This window comes from Oncorhynchus keta, unplaced genomic scaffold, assembly GCF_023373465.1.
Source record: "Oncorhynchus keta strain PuntledgeMale-10-30-2019 unplaced genomic scaffold, Oket_V2 Un_contig_2383_pilon_pilon, whole genome shotgun sequence".
Lineage (NCBI taxonomy): Eukaryota > Metazoa > Chordata > Actinopteri > Salmoniformes > Salmonidae > Oncorhynchus > Oncorhynchus keta.
This window is the reverse complement of record NW_026283598.1, coordinates 307,024-331,206: the sequence shown is the minus strand read 5'-3', so window position 1 is coordinate 331,206 and position 24,183 is coordinate 307,024. Positions and strand designations below refer to the sequence as shown.

The following is a 24,183-nucleotide window of genomic DNA, read 5'->3' as shown; positions in this document are numbered from 1 at the left end:
TATATAGGTATATATATATAGAGAGAGAGGTTATATAGGTATATATATATATAGAGAGAGATAGGGTATATAGAGAGAGATAGGTATATAGGTATATAGAGAGAGAGGTTATATAGGTATATAGAGAGAGATAGGGTATATAGAGAGAGGTTATGTAGGTTAGACTCACAGCTTTGGGTTTGAAGGGCGGCTGGACTTCCTTGTTCTCCAGTTTGTCCCAGTCCATGTAACGGAAGAAAGCGTGTTCCTTTATATCCCTCTCCCCCTCCGGACCACAGCCCAGACGCTTCCCTGGGTGCTTAGTCATCAACTAGAGACAGGGGTCAGAGGTCAGAGTGTGTGTGTGTGTGTGTGTGAGAGAGAGAGCGAGAGAAAGAGAGTGTAAGTGTATATACTCACCCCTTTGCAGATGGCGACAGCCTCCTTGGACATGGACTTGGGGTAAGAGACGTGATGCTCCATGATGGACTGAAACAACTCATCCTCGTCCTCACCATCGAACGGAGGCTGGGGAGGGACACACAGAGCGCCACTGAGAGGACACCGCTGACATTCTGCACTACGTACTGATGTTCCCGAGACAAATAACACACACACAACACACACACACACACACACACACACACACACACACACACACACACACACACACACACACACACACACACACACACACACACACACACACACACACACACACACACACACACACACACACACACACACACACACCTACCTGTCCAGCCAGCATCTCGTAGAGCAGAACTCCAAAGGCCCACCAGTCCACAGACTTCCCATAGGGCTGGTACGCTATGATCTGGAGGAGAGAGGAGAGAGGGATGAGATAGGAGGAGGATAGAGGACTAAGGGGGAGGAGAGAGGGATGAGATAGGAGGAGGATAGAGGACTAAGGGGGAGGAGATAGGAGGAGGATAGAGGACTAAGGGGGAGGAGAGAGGGATGAGATAGGAGGAGGATAGAGGACTAAGGGGGAGGAGAGAGGGATGAGATAGGAGGAGGAGAGAGGGATGAGATAGGAGGAGGATAGAGGACTAAGGGGGAGGAGAGAGGGATGAGATAGGAGGAGGATAGAGGACTAAGGGGGAGGAGAGAGGGATGAGATAGGAGGAGGATAGAGGACTAAGGGGGAGGAGAGAGGGATGAGATAGGAGGAGGATAGAGGACTAAGGGGGGAGGAGAGAGGGATGAGATAGGAGGAGGATAGAGGACTAAGGGGGAGGAGAGAGGGATGAGATAGGAGGAGGATAGAGGACTAAGGGGGAGGAGAGAGGGATGAGATAGGAGGAGGATAGAGGACTAAGGGGGAGGAGAGAGGGATGAGATAGGAGGAGGATAGAGGACTAAGGGGGAGGAGAGAGGGATGAGATAGGAGGAGGATAGAGGACTAAGGGGGAGGAGAGAGGGATGAGATAGGAGGAGGATAGAGGGCTAAGGGGGAGGAGAGAGGATGAGATAGAGGACTAAGGGGAGGAGAGAGGGATGAGATAGGAGGAGGATAGAGGACTAAGGGGGAGGAGAGAGGGATGAGATAGGGGAGGAGAGAGGGGCTAAGGGGGAGGAGAAAGGGATGAGATAGGAGGAGGATAGAGGACTAAGGGGGAGGAGAGAGGGATGAGATAGGAGGAGGATAGAGGACTAAGGGGGAGGAGAGAGGGATGAGATAGGAGGAGGATAGAGGACTAACGGGGAGGAGACTTGGGTTGTGCCGTGGCGGAGATCTTTGTGGGCTATACTCGGCCTTGTCTCAGGATGGTAAGTTGGTGGTTGAAGATATCCCTCTAGTGGTGTGGGGGCTGTGCTTTGGCAAAGTGGGTGGGGTTATATCCTTCCTGCTTGGCCCTGTCCGGGGGTGTCCTCGGATGGGGCCACAGTGTCTCCTGACCCCTCCTGTCTCAGCCTCCAGTATTTATGCTGCAGTAGTTTATGTGTCGGGGGGCTAGGGTCAGTTTGTTATATCAGGAGTACTTCTCCTGTCCTATTCGGTGTCCTGTGTGAATTTAAGTGTGTTCTCTCTAATTCTCTCTTTCTCTCTTTCTTTCTCTCTCTCTGAGGACCTGAGCCCTAGGACCATGCCTCAGGACTACCTGACATGATGACTCCTTGCTGTCCCCAGTCCACCTGACCGTGCTGCTGCTCCAGTTTCAACTGTTCTGCCTTGTTATTATTTGACCATGCTGGTCATTTATGAACATTTGAACATCTTGGCCATGTTCTGTTATAATCTCCACCCGGCACAGCCAGAAGAGGACTGGCCACCCCACATAGCCTGGTTCCTCTCTAGGTTTCTTCCTAGGTTCTGGCCTTTCTAGGGAGTTTTTCCTACACCTGCATTGCTTGCTGTTTGGGGTTTTAGGCTGGGTTTCTGTACAGCACTTTGAGATATCAGCTGATGTACGAAGGGCTTTATAAATACATTTGATTTGATTTTGATTTGAGGACTAAGGGGGGAGAGGATAGGGAGTTGAAGAACATCATTACCTCAGGAGCGATGTAGTCTGGGGTCCCACAGAACGTCTTGGTGGTGACGCCGTCTAACATGTTCTCTTTGCACATCCCAAAGTCCGCGATCTTAATGTGGCCTTCTGCATCCAGCATGACGTTGTCCAGCTTCAGATCCCTAGGAGAGGCACACAGAGACAGACTATCTTAATGTGTCCTTCAGCATCACGTTGTCCAGCTTCAGATCCCTAGGAGAGGCACACAGAGACAGACTATCTTAATGTGTCCTTCAGCATCACGTTGTCCAGCTTCAGATCCCTAGGAGAGGCACACAGAGACAGACTATCTTAATGTGTCCTTCAGCATCACGTTGTCCAGCTTCAGATCCCTAGGAGAGGCACACAGAGACAGACTATCTTAATGTGTCCTTCAGCATGACGTTGTCCAGCTTCAGATCCCTAGGAGAGGCACACAGAGACAGACTATCTTAATGTGTCCTTCAGCATCACGTTGTCCAGCTTCAGATCCCTAGGAGAGGCACACAGAGACAGACTATCTTAATGTGTCCTTCTGCATCCAGCATGACGTTGTCCAGCTTCAGATCCCTAGGAGAGGCACACAGAGACAGACTATCTTAATGTGTCCTTCAGCATGACGTTGTCCAGCTTCAGATCCCTAGGAGAGGCACACAGAGACAGACTATCTTAATGTGTCCTTCTGCATCACGTTGTCCAGCTTCAGATCCCTAGGAGAGGCACACAGAGACAGACTATCTTAATGTGTCCTTCAGCATCACGTTGTCCAGCTTCAGATCCCTAGGAGAGGCACACAGAGACAGACTATCTTAATGTGTCCTTCAGCATCACGTTGTCCAGCTTCAGATCCCTAGGAGAGGCACACACACACATTAAACCTACATACACACATTACACACACATAAACACACACAGACATATTAAACATACACTATATATATATTCAAAAGTATGTGGACACCCCTTCAAAATGTGTGCATTCGGTTGTTTCATCCACACCGTTGTTGCTGACTGGTGTATAAAATTGAGCACACAGCCATGCAATCTCCATAGACAAGCAATGGCAGTAGAATGACCTTACTGAAGAGCTCAGTGACTTTAAAACGTGGCACCGTCATAGGATGCCACCTTTCCAACAAGTCAGGTTGTAAAATGTCTGCCTTTCTAGAGCTGCCCCCCAGTCAACTATAAGTGCTGTTATTGTGAAGTGGAAACGTCTAGGAGCAACAACGGCTCAGCCTCGAAGTGGTAGGACACGCCATTTTTAAATGTTATTTATTTAATCTTTCAACTAGGCAAGTCAATTAAGAACAAATTCTTATTTACAATGACTGCCAAACCCTAACCTAACCTAACTGACGGCTCAGCCGCAAAGTGGTAGGACACACAAGCTCACAAAACGGGCCAAGTGCTGAAAATGACTCAAGTAAAAGTGAAAGTCACCCAGTAAAATACTACTTGAGTAAAAGTGAAAGTCACCCAGTAAAATACTACTTGAGTAAAAGTGAAAGTCACCCAGTAAAATACTACTTGAGTAAAAGTGAAAGTCACCCAGTAAAATACTACTTGAGTAAAAGTGAGTCACCCAGTAAAATACTACTTGAGTAAAAGTGAAAGTCACCCAGTAAAATACTACTTGAGTAAAAGTGAAAGTCACCCAGTAAAATACTACTTGAGTAAAAGTGAAAGTCACCCAGTAAAATACTACTTGAGTAAAAGTCCAAAAAGTATTTGGTTTAAAATATACTTAAGTATCTAAAGTAAAAAGTATAAATCATTTCAAATTTCTTATATTAAGCAAACCAGATGGCACCATGAAAAAGAAATACAAATTGATGGATAGCCAGGGGTACACTCCAACACTCGGACATCAGGCAAACTAAACCAGGGATTTGTGTTTAGTGAGTCCTCCAGATCAGAGGCAGTAGGGATGACCAGGGATGTTCTCTGTTTAGTGAGTCCTCCAGATCAGAGGCAGTAGGGATGACCAGGGATGTTCTCTGTTTAGTGAGTCCTCCAGATCAGAGGCAGTAGGGATGACCAGGGATGTTCTCTGTTTAGTGAGTCCTCCAGATCAGAGGCAGTAGGGATGACCAGGGATGTTCTCTGTTTAGTGAGTCCGCCAGATCAGAGGCAGTACAGATCACCAGGGTTGTTCTCTGTTTAGTGAGTCCGCCAGATCAGAGGCAGTACAGATCACCAGGGATGTTCTCTGTTTAGTGAGTCCTCCAGATCAGAGGCAGTAGGGATGACCAGGGATGTTCTCTGTTTAGTGAGTCCTCCAGATCAGAGGCAGTAGGGATGACCAGGGATGTTCTCTGTTTAGTGAGTCCTCCAGATCAGAGGCAGTAGGGATGACCAGGGATGTTCTCTGTTTAGTGAGTCCTCCAGATCAGAGGCAGTAGGGACCAGGGATGTTCTCTGTTTAGTGAGTCCTCCAGATCAGAGGCAGTAGGGATGACCAGGGATGTTCTCTGTTTAGTGAGTCCTCCAGATCAGAGGCAGTAGGGATGACCAGGGATGTTCTCTGTTTAGTGAGTCCTCCAGATCAGAGGCAGTAGGGATGACCAGGGATGTTCTCTGTTTAGTGAGTCCTCCAGATCAGAGGCAGTAGGGATGACCAGAGATGTTCTCTGTTTAGTGAGTCCTCCAGATCAGAGGCAGTAGGGATGACCAGGGATGTTCTCTGTTTAGTGAGTCCTCCAGATCAGAGGCAGTAGGGATGACCAGGGATGTTCTCTGTTTAGTGAGTCCTCCAGATCAGAGGCAGTAGGGATGACCAGGGATGTTCTCTGTTTAGTGAGTCCTCCAGATCAGAGGCAGTAGGGATGACCAGGGATGTTCTCTGTTTAGTGAGTCCTCCAGATCAGAGGCAGTAGGGATGACCAGGGATGTTCTCTGTTTAGTGAGTCCTCCAGATCAGAGGCAGTAGGGATGACCAGGGATGTTCTCTGTTTAGTGGGTCCTCCAGATCAGAGGCAGTAGGGATGACCAGGGATGTTCTCTGTTTAGTGAGTCCTCCAGATCAGAGGCAGTAGGGATGACCAGGGATGTTCTCTGTTTAGTGGGTCCTCCAGATCAGAGGCAGTAGGGATGACCAGGGATGTTCTCTGTTTAGTGAGTCCTCCAGATCAGAGGCAGTAATGATGACCAGGGATGTTCTCTGTTTAGTGAGTCCTCCAGATCAGAGGCAGTAGGGGTGACCAGGGATGTTCTCTGTTTAGTGAGTCCTCCAGATCAGAGGCAGTAGGGATGACCAGGGATGTTCTCTGTTTAGTGAGTCCTCCAGATCAGAGGCAGTAGGGATGACCAGGGATGTTCTCTGTTTAGTGAGTCCTCCAGATCAGAGGCAGTAGGGATGACCAGGGATGTTCTCTGTTTAGTGAGTCCTCCAGATCAGAGGCAGTAGGGATGACCAGGGATGTTCTCTGTTTAGTGAGTCCTCCAGATCAGAGGCAGTAGGAATGACCAGGGATGTTCTCTGTTTAGTGAGTCCTCCAGATCAGAGGCAGTAGGGATGACCAGGGATGTTCTCTGTTTAGTGAGTCCTCCAGATCAGAGGCAGTAGGGATGACCAGGGATGTTCTCTGTTTAGTGAGTCCTCCAGATCAGAGGCAGTAGGGATGACCAGGGATGTTCTCTGTTTAGTGAGTCCTCCAGATCAGAGGCAGTAGGGATGACCAGGGATGTAGGGATGACCAGGGATGTCTCTGTTTAGTGAGTCTCTGTTTAGTGAGTCCTCCAGATCAGAGGCAGTAGGGATGACCAGGGATGTTCTCTGTTTAGTGAGTCCTCCAGATCAGAGGCAGTAGGGACGACCAGGGATGTTCTCTGTTTAGTGAGTCCTCCAGATCAGAGGCAGTAGGGACGACCAGGGATGTTCTCTGTTTAGTGAGTCCTCCAGATCAGAGGCAGTAGGGATGACCAGAGACGTTCTCTTGATAAGTGTGTGAATTGGACCATTTTCCTGTCAAAATGTAACGACTATCTTTTGGGTGTCAGGGAAAATGTATGGAGTAATATTGTCTTTATGTAGTGAAGTAAAAGTTGGCAAAAATATAAATAGTAAAGTACAGATACCCCCAAAAAACGACATAAGTAGTAATTTAAAGTATTTTACACCACTGAGTAAGGCTCAGGTTTTTGAAAGAAAAAGAAGGTTACGACTGTTCAGAACCTTTAGAGTTAAATTTGGGAGCTGGTAACTCTTTAAAGAACCGCATGGTGCCCCAGATCCTAATGAGTTAATTGTTACATGATTAATTTAAATCGGGTAACAATTAACCATATTTAGGTTGATTCGATAAATACTGAACCATGCGTGAGAGCACCAGCTGTTCCTGTGAAAACTTACGAGCCCTTTCCCCAACAACGCAGAGTTAAAAAGTAAGACAAATTTGCAAAAAAAAATAACAAAGGAAATAGAGACACAATAATGAGACTATGTACAAGGAGTACAAGTACTGAGTCAATGTGCAGGGGTATGAGGTTGTTGAGGTAATATGTAACTAGGCAAGTCAGTTAATAAGAACAAATTCTTATTTACAAAACCCGGACGACGCTGGGCCAATTGTACGCCGCCCTATGGGACTCCCAATCACGGCCGGTTGTGATACAGCCTGGAATCGAAACCAGGGTCTGTAGTGACGCCTGTAGCCCTGAGATGCAGTGGCTTAGACTGCTGCGGATCTGAGGGTCCATGACAAATCGTTTCAGTCTCCTGATGGGGAAGAGGCGTCGTCCGTTTCCACTGACTGTGTTAGTGTGTTTGGACCACGACAGACCATTAGACAACAACAGGTTGATGCTCGGCCCTCTGTTTCCCACAAGGCCGCGGGGCGGAATACCACACGTAACAAACATGGAGTAAAACAGTCACTCACCGGTAAACGATGCCTTTGGAATGGAGGAAGAGGAGGCCGATGGAGATCTCTGCAGCATAGAAACTACACACACACACACACACACACACACACACGCACACACACACACACACACACACACACACACACACAGAGTTAGACTAGGCGCAGGAGTGTGTGCATGTGTGTGAGTGTGTGAGTGTGTGCGTGTGTGCGTGTGTGCGTGTGTGTGTGTGTGTGTGTGTGTGTGTGTGTGTGTGTGCGCGTGTGTGTGTGTGTACTCACACAGCGTGGGGTTCCTTGAACTTGCCGACCTGCTGGATCTGATACATGAGGTCTCCTCCGTTGATATACTCCATCACAAAATATAGCCTGTCCTGGAGAGAGAGAGAGAGAGAGAGAGAAACTCCATCACAAAATATAGCCTGTCCTGGAGAGAGAGAGAGAGAGAGAAACTCCATCACAAAATATAGCCTGTCCTGGAGAGAGAGAGAGAGAGAGAGAGAGAGAGAGAGAAACTCCATCACAAAATATAACCTGTCCTGGAGAGAGAGAGAGAGAGAGAGAGAGAGAGAGAAACTCCATCACAAAATATAGCCTGTCCTGGAGAGAGAGAGAGAGAGAGAAACTCCATCACAAAATATAACCTGTCCTGGAGAGAGAGAGAGAGAGAGAAGAGAAACTCCATCACAAAATATAACCTGTCCTGGAGAGAGAGAGAGAGAGAGAAACTCCATCACAAAATATAACCTGTCCTGGAGAGAGAGAGAGAGAGATCACAAAATATAACCTGTCCTGGAGAGAGAGAGAGAGAGAAACTCCATCACAAAATATAGCCTGTCCTGGAGAGAGAGAGAGAGAGAGAGAAAACTCCATCACAAAATATAGCCTGTCCTGGAGAGAGAGAGAGAGAAGAAACTCCATCACAAAATATAGCCTGTCCTGGAGAGAGAGAGAGAGAGAAAAACTCCATCACAAAATATAACCTGTCCTGGAGAGAGAGAGAGAGAGAAACTCCATCACAAAATATAACCTGTCCTGGAGAGAGAGAGAGAGAAACTCCATCACAAAATATAACCTGTCCTGGAGAGAGAGAGAGAGAGAGAGAGAGAGAGAAACTCCATCACAAAATATAACCTGTCCTGGAGAGAGAGAGAGAGAAACTCCATCACAAAATATAGCCTGTCCTGGAGAGAGAGAGAGAGAAACTCCATCCAAAATGAGAGAGAGAGAGAGAGAGAGAAACTCCATCACAAAATATAACCTGTCCTGGAGGAGAGAGAGAGAGGAGAGATCACAAAATATAGAGAGAGAGAGAGAGAGAGAGAAACTCCATCACAAAATATAACCTGTCCTGGAGAGAGAGAGAGAAACTCCATCACAAAATATAACCTGTCCTGGAGAGAGAGAGAGAGAGAGAGAAACTCCATCACAAAATATAGCCTGTCCTGGAGAGAGAGAGAAAAACTCCATCACAAAATATAACCTGTCCTGGAGAGAGAGAGAGAAACTCCATCACAAAATATAACCTGTCCTGGAGAGAGAGAGAGAGAGAAACTCCATCACAAAATATAACCTGTCCTGGAGAGAGAGAGAGAGACTCCATCACAAAATATAACCTGTCCTGGAGAGAGAGAGAGAGAGAGAGAAACTCCATCACAAAATATAACCTGTCCTGGAGAGAGAGAGAGAGACTCCATCACAAAATATAACCTGTCCTGGAGAGAGAGAGAGAGAGAAACTCCATCACAAAATATAACCTGTCCTGGAGAGAGAGAGAGAGAGAAACTCCATCACAAAATATAACCTGTCCTGGAGAGAGAGAGAGAGAGAGAGAGAAACTCCATCACAAAATATAGCCTGTCCTGGAGAGAGAGAGAGAAACTCCATCACAAAATATAGCCTGTCCTGGAGAGAGAGAGAGAGAGAGAGAGAGAGAGAAACTCCATCACAAAATATAGCCTGTCCTGGAGAGAGAGAGAGAGAGAGAGAGAAACTCCATCACAAAATATAGCCTGTCCTGGAGAGAGAGACTCCATCACAAAATATAACCTGTCCTGGAGAGAGAGAGAGAGAGAACTGCTGGAGGAGAGGATAGACTGCTGGAGAGAGAGAAGACTCCATCACAAAATATAGCCTGTCCTGGAGAGAGAGAGAGAGAGAGACTCCATCACAAAATATAGCCTGTCCTGGAGAGAGAGAGAGAGAGAGAAAGACTCCATCACAAAATATAACCTGTCCTGGAGAGAGAGAAAGAAACTCCATCACAAAATATAGACTGGAGAGAGAGAGAGAGAGAAACTCCATCACAAAATATAACCTGTCCTGGAGAGAGAGAGAGAGAGAAACTCCATCACAAAATATAACCTGTCCTGGAGAGAGAGAGAGAAACTCCATCAACAACAACACCCCTTCAAGCTGGAGGTGGAGAGAGATATCTGCACTCTGGACTGTGGTGAGACAACTTCAACAGGAGAATTACAGAGCACTAGAGGAGAGGATGAGACTGCTGGAGGAGAGGATCAGACTGCTGGAGGAGAGGATCAGACTGCTGGAGGAGAGGATCAGACTGCTGGAGGAGAGGATCAGACTGCTGGAGGAGAGGATCAGACTGCTGGAGGAGAGGATCAGACTGCTGGAGGAGAGGATCAGACTGCTGGAGGAGAGGATCAGACTGCTGGAGGAGAGGATCAGACTGCTGGAGGAGAGGATCAGACTGCTGGAGGAGAGGATCAGACTGCTGGAGGAGAGGATCAGACTGCTGGAGGAGAGGATCAGACTGCTGGAGGAGAGGATCAGACTGCTGGAGGAGAGGATGAGACTGCTGGAGGAGAGGATCAGACTGCTGGAGGAGAGGATCAGACTGCTGGAGGAGAGGATCAGACTGCTGGAGGAGAGGATCAGACTGCTGGAGGAGAGGATCAGACTGCTGGAGGAGAGGATCAGACTGCTGGAGGAGAGGATCAGACTGCTGGAGGAGAGGATCAGACTGCTGGAGGAGAGGATCAGACTGCTGGAGGAGAGGATCAGACTGCTGGAGGAGAGGATCAGACTGCTGGAGGAGAGGATCAGACTGCTGGAGGAGAGGATCAGACTGCTGGAGGAGAGGATCAGACTGCTGGAGGAGAGGATCAGACTGCTGGAGGAGAGGATCAGACTGCTGGAGGAGAGGATCAGACTGCTGGAGGAGAGGATGAGACTGCTGGAGGAGAGGATCAGACTGCTGGAGGAGAGGATCAGACTGCTGGAGGAGAGGATCAGACTGCTGGAGGAGAGGATCAGACTGCTGGAGGAGAGAATGAGACTGCTGGAGGAGAGGATCAGACTGCTGGAGGAGAGGATCAGACTGCTGGAGGAGAGGATCAGACTGCTGGAGGAGAGGATGAGACTGCTGGAGGAGAGGATCAGACTGCTGGAGGAGAGGATCAGACTGCTGGAGGAGAGGATGAGACTGCTGGAGGAGAGGATCAGACTGCTGGAGGAGAGGATCAGACTGCTGGAGGAGAGGATCAGACTGCTGGAGGAGAGGATCAGACTGCTGGAGGAGAGGATCAGACTGCTGGAGGAGAGGATCAGACTGCTGGAGGAGAGGATGAGACTGCTGGAGGAGAGGATCAGACTGCTGGAGGAGAGGATCAGACTGCTGGAGGAGAGGATCAGACTGCTGGAGGAGAGGATCAGACTGCTGGAGGAGAGGATCAGACTGCTGGAGGAGAGGATCAGACTGCTGGAGGAGAGGATCAGACTGCTGGAGGAGAGGATCAGACTGCTAGAGGAGAGGATCAGACTGCTGGAGGAGAGGATCAGACTGCTGGAGGAGAGGATCAGACTGCTGGAGGAGAGGATCAGACTGCTGGAGGAGAGGATCAGACTGCTGGAGGAGAGGATCAGACTGCTGGAGGAGAGGATCAGACTGCTGGAGGAGAGGATCAGACTGCTAGAGGAGAGGATCAGACTGCTGGAGGAGAGGATCAGACTGCTGGAGGAGAGGATCAGACTGCTGGAGGAGAGGATCAGACTGCTGGAGGAGAGGATCAGACTGCTGGAGGAGAGGATCAGACTGCTGGAGGAGAGGATCAGACTGCTGGAGGAGAGGATCAGACTGCTGGAGGAGAGGATCAGACTGCTGGAGGAGAGGATCAGACTGCTGGAGGAGAGGATCAGACTGCTGGAGGAGAGGGTGAGAACAATGACGTGTGACAGAGAACAACCCATTAGAGAGCTGGCCACCCCCGCAGAGAGGCCAGTAGAACAACCCATTAGAGAGCTGGCCACCCCCGCAGAGAGGCCAGTAGAACAACCCATTAGAGAGCTGGCCACCCCCGCAGAGAGGCCAGTAGAACAACCCATTAGAGAGCTGGCCACCCCCGCAGAGAGGCCAGTAGAACAACCCATTAGAGAGCTGGCCACCCCCGCAGAGAGGCCAGTAGAACAACCCATTAGAGAGCTGGCCACCCCCGCAGAGAAGCTAGTAGAACAGTCCACCTCATACCCTGACTATAGCTTCGACACCACAGCAGGACAGATACATGAAGAACCCCAAACCCAAGGGACCCCACCCCCTCCTAGCAACCCCCGTCAGCCCCCTCTCTGACAACACCCCCACACCCTCCTAGCACCCCCCCCCAATCAGCCCCCCTGACAACACCCCCACACCCTCCTAGCACCCCCCGTCAGCCCCCTGACAACACCCCCACACCCTCCTCTGTGCGTGTGTGTGTGTGTTTGCCTCTGTGTGTGTGTGTGTGTTTACCTCTGTGTGTGTGTGTGTGTTTACCTCTGTGTGTGTGTTTACCTCTGTGTGTGTGTGTGTTTACCTCTGTGTGTGTGTGTGTGTGTGTGTGTGTGTGTGTGTGTGTGTGTGTGTGTGTGTGTGTGTGTGTGTGTGTGTGTGTGTGTGTGTGTGGTTACCATGGTCTGGAAGCAGGAGTGAAGCTGTGTGAGGAAGGGAGGTTTCCCAGACAGGGCCAGGACCCTCTTCTCCACCATGGTGCACTCCACATCATCATCCTGAATCACCACGTCCTTCTTCAGGATCTTTACGGCGTACAGCTCGTCTGCTCCTTTACGCTCTGCTAACATCACCTAGAGACGAGGGGATCTTTAACAGAGTAACACACCCCCTCCCTGTCCCCCACATACAGTCTAACATCACCTAGAGACGAGGGGATCTTTAACAGAGTAACACCCCCTCCCCGTCCCCCACATACAGTCTAACATCACCTAGAGACGAGGGGATCTTTAACAGAGTAACACACCCCCTCCCATCCCCCTCCCGTCCCCACATACAGTCTAACATCACCTAGAGACGAGGGGATCTTTAACAGAGTAACACACCCCCTCCCTGTCCCCCACATACAGTCTAACATCACCTAGAGACGAGGGGATCTTTAACAGAGTAACACACCCCCTCCCTGTCCCCCACATACAGTCTAACATCACCTAGAGACGAGGGATCTTTAACAGAGTAACACCCCCTCCCCATCCCCCACATACAGTCTAACATTACCTAGAGACGAGGGGATCTTTAACAGAGTAACACACCCCTCCATGTCCCCCACATACAGTCTAACATCACCTAGAGACGAGGGATCTTTAACAGAGTAACACACCCTCCCTGTCCCCCACATACAGTCTAACATCACCTAGAGACGAGGGGATCTTTAACAGAGTAACACACCCCCTCCCCTCCCGTCCCCACATACAGTCTAACATCACCTAGAGACAGAGGGGATCTTTAACAGAGTAACACACCCCCCCCTGTCCCCACATACAGTCTAACATCACCTAGAGACGAGGGGATCTTTAACAGAGTAACACCCCTCCCTGTCCCCCACATACAGTCTAACATCACCTAGAGACCCCCCCAGGGATCTTTAACAGAGTAACACACCCCCTCCCTGACCCCCCATACAGTCTAACATCACCTAGAGACCATGAGGGGATCTTTAACAGAGTAACACACCCTCCCCACCATGTCCCCCACATACAGTCTAACATCACCTAGAGACGAGGAGATCTTTAACAGAGTAACACACTCCTCCCCAGTCCCCCCATACAGTCTAACATCACCTAGAGACGAGGGATCTTTAACAGAGTAACACACCCCTCCCCGTCCCCCACATACAGTCTAACATCACCTAGAGACGAGGGGATCTTTAACAGAGTAACACACCCCTCCCTGTCCCCCCACATACAGTCTAACATCACCTAGAGACGAGGGGATCTTTAACAGAGTAACACACCCTCCCTGTCCCCCCATACAGTCTAACATCACTAGAGACGAGGGGATCTTTAACAGAGTAACACACCCTCCCTGTCCCCCCATACAGTCTAACATCACCTAGAGACGAGGGGATCTTTAACAGAGTAACACACCCCCTCCCCGTCCCCCACATACAGTCTAACATCACCTAGAGACGAGGGGATCTTTAACAGAGTAACACACCCTCCCTGTCCCCCATACAGTCTAACATCACCTAGAGACGAGGGGATCTTTAACAGAGTAACACACCCCCTCCCTGTCCCCCACATACAGTCTAACATCACCTAGAGACGAGGGGATCTTTAACAGAGTAACACACCCCCTCCCCGTCCCCCACATACAGTCTAACATCACCTAGAGACGAGGGGATCTTTAACAGAGTAACACCCCCTCCCTGTCCCCCACATACAGTCTAACATCACCTAGAGACGAGGGGATCTTTAACAGAGTAACACACCCCCTCCCTGTCCCCCCCATACAGTCTAACATCACCTAGAGACGAGGGGATCTTTAACAGAGTAACACACCCTCCCCCTCCCCATCCCCCCCATACAGTCCCCCCACACACATAGAGTCTCTCTGTCCCTCCCCCATACAGTCCCCCCATACAGCACCCCCATACAGTCCCCCCCCATACACCCCCTTTAACATATAGTCCCCCCCACATACAGTCCCCCCAGGGATCACATACACCCCCCATCCCCCCTGTTACATACAGCCCCCAGGGACACATACAGTCCCCCCCACACATACAGTACCCCTGTCCCCATACAGTCCCCCAGAGTAACAGGTCCCCCCCCATACAGTCCCCCCCATACAGTCCCCCCCAGGGGACACATACAGTCCCCCACAGGGACTGTTATACAGCCCCCCCACATACAGTCCCCCCCATACAGTCCCCCCCATACAGTCCCCCCACACTGTTACAGTCCCCCCCATACAGTACCCCCCCCTACAGTCCCCCATACAGTCCCCCTGTTACATACAGCCCCCCCATACAGTCCCCCCCTACAGTACAGTCCCCCCCCCATACAGCCCCCCACACATACAGTCCCCCACACATACACCCCCCCATACAGTCCCCCCATACAGCCCCCCACATACAGTCCCCCCCACATACACCCCCCATACAGTCCCCCCCATACACCCCCCCCAACAGTCCCCCCATACAGCCCCCCCAACAGGGGACCCCCCCCCAGTCCCTCCACCTACCTTCCCGAAGCTGCCCTTGCCCAACACCATAATGAAGTTGAAGTCTGTCAGTTTGACGCGGTCCTGGTTACCGTTGCTATCGTACTTAGAGGTGGAGTTAGAGGAGGAGCCGTCTGTGTTCTTACCGGGACCAATCTTAGCTCTCTGACGGGGAGAGACAACATTATGATCAGAGTTACAGTTTCTTAGGTCAACATTTTGAGTTTGATAAACTGCCATAAAAACTTAATTACATGTTCTTCAATCTAGAAGAATTGCAGTCATGAGTGAAGAGTATAAATATCTGCTTTTCTCTCTCAAAACATTAAGCTCACGTCATTCATCACGGTCAGCTCTGTTACATAGAGGTTGGAACAGGGGACTGTTACATATAGAGGTTGGAACAGGGGACTGTTACATATAGAGGTTGGAACAGGGGACTGTTACATATAGAGGTTGGAACAGGGGACTGTTACATAGAGGTTGGAACAGGGGACTGTTACATATAGGGTTGGAACAGGGGACTGTTACATATAGAGGTTGGAACAGGGGACTGTTACATAGAGGTTGGAACAGGGGACTGTTACATAGAGGTTGGAACAGGGGACTGTTACATAGAGGTTGGAACAGGGGACTGTTACATATAGAGGTTGGAACAGGGGACTGTTACATAGAGGTTGGAACAGGGGACTGTTACATAGAGGTTGGAACAGGGGACTGTTACATATAGAGGTTGGAACAGGGGACTGTTACATAGAGGTTGGAACAGGGGACTGTTACATAGAGGTTGGAACAGGGGACTGTTACATAGAGGTTGGAACAGGGGACTGTTACATATAGAGGTTGGAACAGGGGACTGTTACATAGTTGGAACAGGGGACATATTGGAACAGGGGACTGAGGTTGGAACAGGGGACTGGACTGGAACAGGGGACTGTTACATATAGAGGTTGGAACAGGGGACTGTTACATAGAGGTTGGAACAGGGGACTGTTACATATAGAGGTTGGAACAGGGGACTGTTACATAGAGGTTGGAACAGGGGACTGTTACATAGAGGTTGGAACAGGGGACTGTTACATAGAGGTTGGAACAGGGGACTGTTACATAGAGGTTGGAACAGGGGACTGTTACATAGAGGTTGGAACAGGGGACTGTTACATAGAGGTTGGAACAGGGGACTGTTACATATAGAGGTTGGAACAGGGGACTGTTACATATAGAGGTTGGAACAGGGGACTGTTACATATAGAGGTTGGAACAGGGGACTGTTACATAGAGGTTGGAACAGGGGACTGTTACATAGAGGTTGGAACAGGGGACTGTTACATATAGAGGTTGGAACAGGGGACTGTTACATATAGAGGTTGGAACAGGGGACTGTTACATATAGAGGTTGGAACAGGGGACTGTTACATATAGAGGTTGGAACAGGGGACTGTTACATATAGAGGTTGGAACAGGGGACTGTTACATATAGAGGTTGGAACAGGGGACTGTTACATAGAGGTTGGAACAGGGGACTGTTACATAGAGGTTGGAACAGGGGACTGTTACATATAGAGGTTGGAACAGGGGACTGTTACATAGAGGTTGGAACAGGGGACTGTTACATAGAGGTTGGAACAGGGGACTGTTACATAGAGGTTGGAACAGGGGACTGTTACATAGAGGTTGGAACAGGGGACTGTTACATAGAGGTTGGAACAGGGGACTGTTACATATAGAGGTTGGAACAGGGGACTGTTACATAGAGGTTGGAACAGGGGACTGTTACATATAGAGGTTGGAACAGGGGACTGTTACATATAGAGGTTGGAACAGGGGACTGTTACATAGAGGTTGGAACAGGGGACTGTTACATAGAGGTTGGAACAGGGGACTGTTAGAGGTTGGAACAGGGGACTGTTACATATAGAGGTTGGAACAGGGGACTGTTACATAGAGGTTGGAACAGGGGACTGTTACATATAGAGGTTGGAACAGGGGACTGTTACATATAGAGGTTGGAACAGGGGACTGTTACTGTTGGAACAGGGGACTGTTACATAGAGGTTGGAACAGGGGACTGTTACATAGAGGTTGGAACAGGGGACTGTTACATATAGAGGTTGGAACAGGGGACTGTTACATATAGAGGTTGGAACAGGGGACTGTTACATATAGAGGTTGGAACAGGGGACTGTTACATAGAGGTTGGAACAGGGGACTGTTACATATGGAACAGGGGACTGTTACATAGAGGTTGGAACAGGGGACTGTTACATAGAGGTTGGAACAGGGGACTGTTACATAGAGGTTGGAACAGGGGACTGTTACATATAGAGGGGACTTGGAACAGGGGACTGTTACATAGAGGGGACTGTTACATAGAGGTTGGAACAGGGGACTGTTACATATAGAGGTTGGAACAGGGGACTGTTACATATAGAGGTTGGAACAGGGGACTGTTACATATAGAGGTTGGAACAGGGGACTGTTACATATAGAGGTTGGAACAGGGGACTGTTACATAGAGGTTGGAACAGGGGACTGTTACATAGAGGTTGGAACAGGGGACTGTTACATAGAGGTTGGAACAGGGGACTGTTACATATAGAGGTTGGAACAGGGGACTGTTACATATAGAGGTTGGAACAGGGGACTGTTACATTAGCGCGAGGGGCTGAGTGGGTAACAAAATGATGTGTTTGGACTGCAGACTAGGATTTAATACCAGCATCCCTCCCTCTGGAGACACGCCCACTTCCCCCAGTGATGTCATCGGTTTCTCTCACCTCAAACTTTTGTCGTAGTTCCTCGTTGCCGTCTTCTCCGTCTGGTTGGACAGGAACATTAAAGTATTCTCCCTCCTCCTGGGACAACAATTTAAACCTGTAGAATATACAGATTACCACTACAGATTAACACTACAGATTACCACTACAGATTACCACTACAGATTACCACTACAGATTACCACTACAGATTAACACTACAGATTACCACTACAGATTACCACTACAGATTACCACTACAGATTAACACTACAGATTACCACTACAGATTACCACTACAGATTAACACTACAGATTAACACTACAGATTAACACTACAGATTAACACTACAGATTAACACTACAGATTAACACCATTGTCTCTATGTTCGGCGTTAAAGTGGCACTAGTTTCAAAAACAGGGATTTTCCAGCCCTGACGCCAGGGTTGCCAAATGTCCATGTTTTATATCAGCCCTGACTGCCAGGGTTGCCAAATGTCCCTGTTTTACATCAGCCCTGTTACGCCAGGGTTGCCAAATGTCCATGTTTTATATCAGCCCTGATGCCAGGGTTGCCAAATGTCCCTGTTTTATATCAGCCCTGAACGCCAGGGTTGCCAAATGTCCCTGTTTTATATCAGCCCTGGAACGCCAGGGTTGCCAAATGTCCCTGTTTTATATCAGCCCTGACGCCAGGGTTGCCAAATGTCCCTGTTTTATATCAGCCCTGACGCCAGGGTTGCCAAATGTCCCTGTTTTATATCAGCCCTGACGTCAGGGTTGCCAAATGTCCCTGTTTTATATCAGCCCTGACGCCAGGGTTGCCAAATGTCCCTGTTTTATATCAGCCCTGACGCCAGGGTTGCCAAATGTCCCTGTTTTACATCAGCCCTGACGCCAGGGTTGCCAAATGTCCCTGTTTTATATCAGCCCTGACGCCAGGGTTGCCAAATGTCCCTGTTTTATATCAGCCCTGACGCCAGGGTTGCCAAATGTCCCTGTTTTATATCAGCCCTGACGCCAGGGTTGCCAAATGTCCCTGTTTTATATCAGCCCTGACGCCAGGGTTGCCAAATGTCCCTGTTTTATATCAGCCCTGACGCCAGGGTTGCCAAATGTCCCTGTTTTATATCAGCCCTGACGCCAGGGTTGCCAAATGTCCCTGTTTTATATCAGCCCTGACGCCAGGGTTGCCAAATGTCCCTGTTTTATATCAGCCCTGACGCCAGGGTTGCCAAATGTCCCTGTTTTATATCAGCCCTGACGCCAGGGTTGCCAAATGTCCCTGTTTTATATCAGCCCTGACGCCAGGGTTGCCAAATGTCCCTGTTTTATATCAGCCCTGGACGTGATGTAACTGCTGATATGGACAGGGAACAAGAGCTACCAGAGGAGACTCAGCCTAATCCAGCCGTGAAATAGACTGCTGATATGGACAGGGAACAAGAGCTACCAGAGGAGACTGTTTTATCCAGCCGTGATGTAGACTGCTGATATGGACAGGGAACAAGAGCTACCAGAGGAGACTCAGCCTAATCCAGCCGTGATGTAGACTGCTGATATGGACAGGGAACAAGAGCTACCAGAGGAAATGACTCAGCCCATCCAGCCGTGATGTAGACTGCTGATATGGACAGGGAACAAGAGCTACCAGAGGAGACTCAGCCTAATCCAGCCGTGATGTAGACTGCTCATATGGACAGGGAACAAGAGCTACCAGAGGAGACTCAGCCTATCCAGCCGTGATGTAGACTGCTGATATGGACAGGGAACAAGAGCTACCAGAGGAGACTCAGCCTAATCCAGCCGTGATGTAGACTGCTGATATGGACAGGGAACAAGAGCTACCAGAGGAGACTCAGCCTATCCAGCCGTGATGTAGACTGCTGATATGGACAGGGAACAAGAGCTACCAGAGGAGACTCAGCCTATCCAGCCGTGATGTAGACTGCTGATATGGACAGGGAACAAGAGCTACCAGAGGAGACTCAGCCTAATCCAGCCGTGATGTAGACTGCTCATATGGACAGGGAACAAGAGCTACCAGAGGAGACTCAGCCTAATCCAGCCGTGATGTAGACTGCTCATATGGACAGGGAACAAGAGCTACCAGAGGAGACTCAGCCTAATCCAGCCGTGATGTAGACTGCTGATATGGACAGGGAACAAGAGCTACCAGAGGAGACTCAGCCTATCCAGCCGTGATGTAGACTGCTCATATGGACAGGGAACAAGAGCTACCAGAGGAGACTCAGCCTATCCAGCCGTGATGTAGACTGCTGATATGGACAGGGAACAAGAGCAGTCTAACGGGCTTTTGGTGCCTCTATACTTCCTATTTAGAAAGCAGAAACTAAAGGGTTTTTCCTCCCATTTCGTGGTATTTGATTTTTTGTTTAAACAATAAAAAAAACAATTAAGGCTTTTTGTTGTTGCCCAATGAAGTAGTCAAGACTGTCGATAAAGCGATTGGCTCCTGAGACCGCGTGGATATAAATCTTAAAATCACGCTTTATGAAAACACCAAGATAGAACACCTCCATCCTCCCTCCCTCCATCCTCCTCTCCCTCCATCCTCCTCTCCCTCCATCCTCCTCTCCCTCCATCCTCCTCTCCCTCCATCCATCCTCCTCTCCCTCCATCCTCCTCTCCCTCCATCCTCCTCTGCCTCCATCCTCCTCTGCCTCCATCCTCCTCTCCCTCCATCCTCCTCTCCCTCCATCCTCCTCTCCCTCCATCCTCCTCTCCCTCCATCCTCCTCTCCCTCCCTCCATCCTCCTCCCCTCCCAGGGGGAGCCATCCTCCTCTCCCTCCATCCTCCTCTGCCTCCATCCTCCTCTCCCTCCATCCTCCTCTGCCTCCATCCTCCTCTGCCTCCATCCTCCTCTCCCTCCATCCTCCTCTGCCTCCATCCTCCTCTGCCTCCATCCTCCTCTCCCTCCCTCAATCCTCCTCTCCCTCCCTCCATCCTCCTCTCCCTCCATCCTCCTCTCCCTCCCTCCATCCACCTCTCCCTCCCTCCATCCTCCTCTCCCTCCCTCCATCCTCCTCTCCCTCCCTCCCTCCCTCCCTCCCTCCCTCCCTCCATCCATCCTCCTCTGCCTCCATCCTCCTCTCCCTCCATCCTCCTCTGCCTCCATCCTCCTCTCCCTCCATCCTCCTCTGCCTCCATCCTCCTCTGCCTCCATCCTCCTCTGCCTCCATCCTCCTCTCCTCCATCCTCCTCTCCCTCCATTCTCCTCTGCCTCCATCCTCCTCTCCCTCCATCCTCCTCTGCCTCCATCCTCCTCTCCCTCCCTCCTCCTCCCCTCCATCCCTCCCGTGATCTCCCTCCATCCTCCTCTTCCTCCATCCTGGACAGGGAACTCCCTCCATCCTCCTCTCCCGTCCATCCTCCTCTCCCTCCATCCATCCTCCTCTCAGCCTCCATCCTCCTCTCCCTCCATCCTCCTCTGCCTCCATCCTCCTCTCCCTCCATCCTCCTCCTCCCAAGAGCTCAATCCTCCTCTCCCTCCCTCATCCTCCTCTCCCTCCATCCTCCTCTCCCTCCCTCAATCCTCCTCTCCCTCCATCCTCCTCTGCCTCCATCCTCCTCTGCCTCCATCCTCCTCTGCCTCCATCCTCCTCTCCCTCCATCCTCCTCTGCCTCCATCCTCCTCTCCCCCCTCCCTCCCTCCCTCCATCCTCCTCTGCCTCCATCCTCCTCTGCCTCCATCCTCCTCTCCCTCCATCCTCCTCTGCCTCCCTCCCTCCCTCCCTCCATCCTCCTCTGCCTCCATCCTCCTCTCCCTCCCTCCCTCCTCCTCCTCTCCTCCCCTCCATCCTCCTCTGCCTCCATCCTCCTCTCCCTCCATCCTCCTCTGCCTCCATCCTCCTCTTCCTCCATCCTCCTCTGCCTCCATCCTCCTCTCCCTCCCTCCATCCTCCTCTGCCTCCATCCTCCTCTCCCTCCCTCCATCCTCCTCTCCCTCCTCCATCCTCCTCTCCCTCCCTCCATCCTCCTCTCCCTCCATCCTCCTCTGCCTCCATCCTCCTCTGCCTCCATCCTCCTCTGCCTCCATCCTCCTCTCCCTCCATCCTCCTCTGCCTCCATCCTCCTCTCCCTCCATCCTCCTCTCCCTCCATCCTCCTCTCCCTCCATCCTCCTCTCCCTCCATCCTCCTCTCCCTCCATCCTCCTCTCCCTCCATCCTCCTCTCCTCCATCCTCCTCTCCCTCCATCCTCCTCTGCCTCCATCCTCCTCTGCCTCCATCCTCCTCTCCCTCCATCCTCCTCTCCCTCCATCCTCCTCTCCCTCCATCCTCCTCTGCCTCCATCCTCCTCTCCCTCCATCCTCCTCTGCCTCCATCCTCCTCTCCCTCCCTCCATCTTACCATCCATCCACTCCTTGTTTCTGAAGCTCTGAGATGCCGAATGAGAGCGCTCCCATGAAGTCGTTCCTGCTGGTCAGATCCCAGTCCCAGATCTCCACCGACAGACGCCGGTCCTTATCAGAGTCCTTCAGAGGACTAGAGGGAGAGAGAGAGAGAGAGAGAGAGAGATAGAGAGAGAGAGAGAGAGAGAGAGAGAGAGAGAGAGAGAGAGAGAGAGAGAGAGAGAGAGAGAGAGAGAGAGAGAGAGAGAGAGAGAGAGAGAGAGAGAGAGAGGGGGGGGAGAGAGAGAGAGAGAGAGAGAGAGAGAGAGGGAGAGAGAGAGAGAGATGAGAGAGAAGAGAGAGAGAGAGGGAGGGAGAAAGAGAGAGAGGGAGAGAGGGAGAGAGCGAGAGAGGGAGAGAGAGAGAGAATCAATAATTCCCAAGATGCAACGGTTCAAGACTTTATCTCGATGTCTTTATCTTGACACAGTGTAACTAACTATTGATGAACAACTGAGACTACAACCCACTAACTATTGATGACAAACTGAGACTACAACCCACTAACTATTGATGACCAACTGAGACTACAACCCACTAACTATTGATGACAAACTGAGACTACAACCTATTGATGACACTAACTACAACCCACTAACTATTGATGACAAACTGAGACTACAACCCACTAACTATTGATGACCAACTGAGACTACAACCCACTAACTATTGATGACAAACTGGAGACTACAACCCACTAACTATTGATGACCAACTGAGACTACAACCCAACTAACTATTGATGACCAACTGAGACTACAACCCACTAACTATTGATGACCAACTGAGACTACAACCCACTAACTATTGATGACCAACTGAGACTACAACCCACTAACTATTGATGACCAACTGAGACTACAACCCACTAACTATTGATGACCAACTGAGACTACAACCCACTAACTATTGATGACAAACTGAGACTACAACCCAATGACCAACTGAGACTACAACCAACTAACTATTGATGACCAACTGAGACTACAACCCACTAACTACTGACCCACTAACTATTGATGACCAACTGAGACTACAACCCACTAACTATTGATGACCAACTGAGACTACAACCCACTAACTATTGATGACCAACTGAGACTACAACCCACTAACTATTGATGACCAACTGAGACTACAACCCACTAACTATTGATGACAAACTGAGACTACAACCCACTAACTATTGATGACCAACTGAGACTACAACCCACTAACTATTGACCAACAAACTGAGACTACAACCCCACTAACTATTGATGACCAACTGACCACCCACTAACTATTGATGACCAACTGAGACTACAACCCACTAACTATTGATGACAAACTGAGACTACAACCCACTAACTATTGATGACCAAACTGAGACTACAACCCACTAACTATTGATGACAAACTGAGACTACAACCCACTAACTATTGATGACCAACTGAGACTATAACCCACTAACTATTGATGACCAACTGAGACTACAACCCACTAACTATTGATGACCAACTGAGACTACAACCCACTAACTATTGATGACCAACTGAGACTACAACCCACTAACTATTGATGACCAACTGAGACTACAACCCACTAACTATTGATGACAAACTGAGACTACAACCCACTAACTATTGATGACCAAACTGAGACTACAACCCACTAACTATTGATGACCAACTGAGACTACAACCCACTAACTATTGATGACAAACTGAGACTACAACCCACTAACTATTGATGACAAACTGAGACTACAACCCACTAACTATTGATGACCAACTGAGACTACAACCCACTAACTATTGATGACCAACTGAGACTACAACCCACTAACTATTGATGACTACAACTGAGACTACTAAACCCACTAACTATTGATGACCAACTGAGACTACAACCCACTAACTATTGATGACCAACTGAGACTACAACCCACTAACTATTGATGACCAACTGAGACTACAACCCACTAACTATTGATGACAAACTGAGACTACAACCCACTAACTATTGATGACCAACTGAGACTACAACCCACTAACTATTGATGACCAACTGAGACTACAACCCACTAACTATTGATGACCAACTGAGACTACAACCCACTAACTATTGATGACCAACTGAGACTACAACCCACTAACTATTGATGACCAACTGAGACTACAACCCACTAACTATTGATGACCAACTGAGACTACAAC

The 24,183-nt window shown here is 49.6% G+C and overlaps 2 protein-coding genes across 7 annotated transcripts in view; both read right to left on the bottom strand.

The window, feature by feature from the left end:
- Positions 1-24,183, bottom strand: part of LOC127921846 (protein kinase C beta type-like) — a 62,910-nt gene that overhangs the window by 5,309 nt on the left and 33,418 nt on the right. The window contains 10 exon segments of the mRNA XM_052505435.1: positions 170-310; positions 400-507; positions 737-817; positions 2,500-2,638; positions 7,379-7,441; positions 7,643-7,734; positions 12,269-12,442; positions 14,835-14,978; positions 17,591-17,687; positions 21,944-22,078. Of these exon segments, the coding sequence (XP_052361395.1) occupies positions 170-310; positions 400-507; positions 737-817; positions 2,500-2,638; positions 7,379-7,441; positions 7,643-7,734; positions 12,269-12,442; positions 14,835-14,978; positions 17,591-17,687; positions 21,944-22,078 (1,174 nt within the window).
- LOC127921845 (uncharacterized) lies at positions 7,735-11,881 on the bottom strand. 6 transcript variants are annotated; one of them, XM_052505431.1, is made up of 5 exons: positions 9,678-11,881; positions 9,071-9,164; positions 8,887-8,933; positions 8,750-8,800; positions 7,735-7,782 (listed from the first exon to the last, which is right to left on the bottom strand). In XM_052505431.1, exon 1 carries the CDS (start codon positions 11,795-11,797, stop codon positions 9,836-9,838), a length of 1,962 nt encoding a protein of 653 aa, XP_052361391.1. In that variant the 5' UTR covers positions 11,798-11,881; the 3' UTR covers positions 7,735-7,782; positions 8,750-8,800; positions 8,887-8,933; positions 9,071-9,164; positions 9,678-9,835. The 6 variants fall into 6 exon arrangements, 5 of the variants coding, with proteins under 5 accessions (XP_052361391.1, XP_052361393.1, XP_052361394.1 ...); XM_052505433.1 differs by lacking the exon at positions 7,735-7,782 and adding an exon at positions 8,163-8,194 and having other exon boundaries at positions 8,844-8,933; XM_052505430.1 differs by lacking the exons at positions 7,735-7,782; positions 8,887-8,933 and adding an exon at positions 8,977-9,027 and having other exon boundaries at positions 8,738-8,800.